Here is a 5163-nt window from a genome sequence, read left to right on the forward strand (position 1 = left end):
ATACGCCCCACATCTCTTATTGGTTGATTCATTTATTTATGTCAAGAAACAAGAAACGGGATGGAAGTTAATGCACCATGCCTAAGTGTTTTGAGATTATTTGGTTTCCGTAGGTGACTTATACACCTAGACGTAGGGAGTACTATGCATTACAGAAGTAGTATTGTACACTAGTATCGTATGCATGATAATAATATATGATACCCCCACTACGACCAGCCTAAAGCAAGACGAAGTCCTTTATGGGTAAACAACTCTAAGGTGGTGTTTGGTTCTCTAGTCCTAGGACTTTTTCTAGTCCCTAGGACTTTTTGAAAAAGACTCTCAAGAAGGTGCTTCTAAGGACTTTTAACAAAAAGTCTCAAAAAAGTCCTCCCTGTTTGATTTGCTAGGGACTTTTTTTAGTCCCAACACAAAAAAATCCCTAGAACCAAACACCCCCTAAAAAATGCTCAAATATAGCAAAGTAATTAAAGACTTATTAATGCTTCTTAAAATTGGCAATAAAGTATTGCTTATGCGGAAGTGATGTTCCCCAAATACAGCTCGTCTATTTATTTTGAAATTTATTTCTATTGTCATGCTACTAACGAAACATCACGATCAGAATCCGTGCAAACTAGTAGAATTGCTTGATGCTTTTGAGGTAGCTTGTGCTGAAATGGACAGGTAATAGACGGTCATTCCACCAGCACCAATATGGCTTGGAATCACATCAGGGAGGACGATGCCTTCTTCTCTGGTGGTTGGATGGGACGAGACTTGCCTGCTCCTCACGTGTGTGCTCATATGTGCTCCTGCATACGTGACTTGATTTGATTGAAACAAAATAAAATCTGACCCCACCCCCTTAAAATCAGAGGGGGAGATAATTAGATTAGAAAGAGAAAAGAAAAAAAACAGCCGTAGGATAAAATGATAGCATGGATGAAAGCATAAAGAGGGAGCAGGCAAGCAGGATCCTCTTGGATGTACCGACTGACTAGTGCCCATTGCTTTCTAGCCTCCTAATCGTCGCCATCAGATGACAGTCAGCATGGGCCCCCTATCCTATCCTATCCATTTTGTCAAATCAGTCAAAGTGAAACGGCGCGACAAGACACATGTCAAGTTGAATCCCCCTACTATATCTACTGGAATCTTCCTCTGATTATGGTCAATTATATTCGTCCACACGCGTGACATGGGCAATTAGACAATTAATGTTGTATGCGTGCGCCTAGTAGGAGTACATACGTACACACACTAGTACTAGGTGCCAGTCCAACCCGGTCTTCCTCATCCATCCGTAAGTATTGAGCATTCCAAGGAGGAGCGAGGAAAGATACAGATTAGAGAGTGGCATCCGGCTGGCCGGCCATGGAGGGCGGCGCTCACGAGTTCGACGGCTCGGCCTTCAGGGAGTGCTTCTCCCTCTCCTGGCGGAACCCCTACGTCCTCCGCCTCGCCTTCTCCGCCGGCATCGGCGGCCTCCTCTTCGGCTACGACACCGGTGTCATTTCAGGGGCACTGCTTTACATCCGCGACGATTTCCGCTCCGTCGACAAGAACACATGGCTTCAGGTAATTAAAAGGTCCAATTCTTCTTCTCCTTGGCCGAAACGGACTCGTAAGAATCGCTACACTTTCGTTTGCTAATTAGTATGGAGTATATGGTTGCTGCAGGAAATGATCGTGAGCATGGCGGTGGCCGGCGCCATCATCGGCGCGGCGGTCGGCGGCTGGGCCAACGACAGGTTCGGGCGGCGGACGTCCATCCTCGTGGCCGACCTGCTCTTTTTCGCGGGCGCGGTGGTCATGGCTTCGGCGACGGGCCCCGTGCAGCTCGTGGTCGGCCGCGTCCTCGTCGGCCTAGGCGTCGGTATGGCATCCATGACGGCGCCGCTTTACATCTCCGAGGCGTCGCCGGCGAGGATCAGGGGCGCGCTCGTCAGCACCAACGGCTTCCTCATCACCGGCGGCCAGTTCTTGTCCTACCTTATCAACCTCGCATTCACCAAGGCGCCGGGGACGTGGAGGTGGATGCTCGGAGTCGCCGGCCTCCCTGCCGTGTTCCAGTTCGTCCTCATGCTCTTCCTCCCCGAATCGCCAAGATGGCTTTACAGAAAGGTTAGTTTTGGGTACTACCCCTAATTGTTTATTTAGAAATATCAATTCTTTACGTGAACGAACCAACTTAATTACCGATGATGTCAGGGGAGGGTGGAGGAAGCAGAAGCGATCCTGCGTAAGATATACACGGCCGAGGAGGAGGTGACGAGGGAGATGCAGGAGTTGAAGGAGTCGGTGGAGGTGGAGGCGCGGGAGCGGGGCTCGTCGGAGAAGGTAAGCCTGACGGCGCTGGCGAAGACGCCAACTGTGCGGCGGGCGCTGGTGGCCGGCGTCGGGCTGCAGGTGTTCCAGCAGCTCGTGGGTATCAACACCGTGATGTACTACAGCCCGAGTATCGTGCAGCTCGCCGGGTTCGCCTCCAACCAAACGGCGCTCGCGCTCTCGCTGGTCACCTCCGGCCTCAACGCGCTCGGCTCCATCGTTAGCATCTACTTCATTGACCGCACCGGCCGGAGGAAGCTGCTGGTGATCAGCCTCGTCGGCGTCATCGCGTCGCTTGCCCTGCTCTCCGCGGTGTTCCACCAGACAACCACACACTCGCCCGCCGTCGGCAGCGCGGAGACCAGACACTTCGATGGCTCGCTCACATGCCCGGGCTACCGGACGAGCAGCTCCGGCTGGGACTGCACCCGGTGCCTCAAGGCCAGCTCGACGGGGTGCGGCTTCTGCGCGTCCGGCGCCGGCAGCAAGCTGCTCCCGGGCGCGTGCCTGCTGTCGAACGCGACGGTGCGCGACGCGTGCCACGGCGAGGGGCGACTGTGGTACACGCGCGGCTGTCCGAGCCGATACGGTTGGCTGGCGATGGTCGGGCTGGCTCTGTACATCGCCTTCTTCTCGCCGGGAATGGGCACGGTGCCCTGGATCGTCAACTCAGAGATCTACCCGCTGCGGCACCGCGGTGTGTGCGGTGGCGTGGCGGCGACCGCGAACTGGGTGTCCAACCTGGTAGTGGCGCAGTCGTTCCTGACGCTGACGGAGGCCATCGGCCCCGCGTGGACGTTCCTCATCTTCGGTTGCCTGTCCGTGGCAGCGCTCGCGTTCGTGCTCGTCTGCGTGCCGGAGACCAAGGGACTCCCCATCGAGGAGGTGGAGAAGATGCTGGAGATGCGGGAGCTCAGGCTCAAGTTCTGGGCACCGCGTGGCCGCGGCAGCAAGAACGACGGGGTGTGAGTGTCATCTCTACCTTCTTCATTTAGCGCGCGAACGAGACAATTTGTGGCCATCCGCGTAATTGGAATTTCGACTTGTAAGCTTTCAATGATATATATGCTACAAATAACATTTGTAGGCTTTCAATAATATTTATCGTGACTAGTCTTTATCCGTGTGTTGCAACGGGGACAAAAATAATCAGTTGCATATCCGGGCTAATGCAGACTGTGAAGTTTTTTTTGGCGAATACGCCAAAATTGTGTGTCTTTTGAAAAACAAGAGTTAGAAAACCAGTGATACAAGGGCAATGGCATTACACGGTGTGAGAGCATACAAGGTGGGTGGGATGTTGTACCCCACGAAGACTAAGGATTACGTCTCGTGAAGGATGATAGTCAATCCTTTAGCATCTGCCCTCGCCCATTGCCGTGCTTGGTCTTGGATTTCATGCAGGACGCGTAATGTGAAAGGCCGCATGCCATGAAAGATGCAAGCATTACGATGACACCATAAGCACCATGCAGTCAGCATGATGTGAGGGGAGAGCCCACAACGATGACCATTGGGGGCTTGATGTGAGGTTGCCATCCACCACTTGGAGAAGGTCATCGTGTTGCCGAGGATCGAGGCTGTGGAACGACACCAGGCCAACACATCACGCCAAACCTTCTGTGAGAAGGGGCAGCTTGCGAGAAGATGGTGCGGATTTCCGGGCTCTTGACTGCAAAGAATGCATTGGGCGTTGTGAGGTAGGCTGCGCCTAGCAAGGCGATCCGCCGTCCAACATCGATCTTGGAAAGCAAGCCATGTGAAAACCTTGTTGCAGAGGGGTGCCGATGTTGATGCATCAGTTCGGGTCCTGGGTCAATCCTTGGAACATGGCCAGATAGCAAGACTTGGCGGAGCAGCTGCCTCACACCGTCCACCGCCATCGCAGCATGTCCGACTAATCAGATAGGGCGATGAAGGGAACGCGCCTCCACATGTCAACGTATTGAACCACTGCAGCCGGCCCGAGGCCACCTTGGATGTCACGCACCAAAGCATGATCGATTAGATCTTGGCATACCGTGTGATCGCGTCGACGCCCCTTGGGAACCATAACATGAACCAGAGGTGCAATGTTGGCGATGGAGCTGCCAGAAAGACAAGGGTCGGTCCAAAACGGTAGGAGTTTCCGTCCCCTAGAGACTAGGACGTGGAGGCGCGGAAAATCTGTGCTAATTGTGAGCTGCGCTGTGATTTCCTCAAAGAGGAGGGGATGATGCAGTACAGTGTAGATAAGTATTTCCCTCAGTTAAGAACCAAGATTATCAATCCAGTAGGAGAACCACGCAACACCTCGTTAGTAGTACATGCACACAAAATAACAAATACTTGCACCCAACCCGAAGAAGGGGTTACCAATCCCTTGACGATTACTTGCAAGATTAAATTTTGTAGAGATAGATAGATAGATAAATCAAAAAAAATTAAAGAAAAAAAAATTGCAGCAAGGTATTTTTAGGATTTTAATATATGATAAAAGTAGACCTAGGGCCCATAGTTTTCACTAGAGACTTCTCTGTTGAAAATAGCATACGGTGGATGAAGAAATTACTGTTGGGCAATTGATAGAAAAGCGAATAATCATGACGATATCCAAGGCAATGATCATGTATATAGACATCACGTCCGAGACAAGTAGACCGTCTCCTGCCTGCATCTACTACTATTACTCCACACATTGACCGCTGTCCAGCATGCATTTAGAGTATTAAGTTCATAAAGAATGAAGTAACGCCTTAAGCAATATGATGTGATGTAGACAAAGTAAACTCACACATGAATAAAACCCACCTTTTTATCATTAATGACGATGATACAAATACGTGTCACTGGGATTTAGCACCGCAAGAT

At 51.4% G+C, this 5163-nt stretch overlaps 1 protein-coding gene across 1 annotated transcript; it reads left to right on the forward strand.

Moving 5' to 3' along the window:
• Nucleotides 1-1190: 1190 nt before the first annotated feature.
• LOC123044967 (probable inositol transporter 2) lies at nucleotides 1191-3433 on the forward strand. The gene is made up of 3 exons (XM_044467865.1): nucleotides 1191-1563; nucleotides 1666-2109; nucleotides 2197-3433. The coding sequence occupies exons 1-3, from the start codon at nucleotides 1360-1362 to the stop codon at nucleotides 3280-3282; spliced, it is 1734 nt and encodes a 577-aa protein (XP_044323800.1). The 5' UTR covers nucleotides 1191-1359; the 3' UTR covers nucleotides 3283-3433.
• The last annotated feature ends 1730 nt before the right edge of the window (nucleotides 3434-5163 follow it).

Source organism: Triticum aestivum, chromosome 2B, assembly GCF_018294505.1.
Source record: "Triticum aestivum cultivar Chinese Spring chromosome 2B, IWGSC CS RefSeq v2.1, whole genome shotgun sequence".
Classification (NCBI taxonomy): Eukaryota; Viridiplantae; Streptophyta; class Magnoliopsida; order Poales; family Poaceae; genus Triticum; species Triticum aestivum.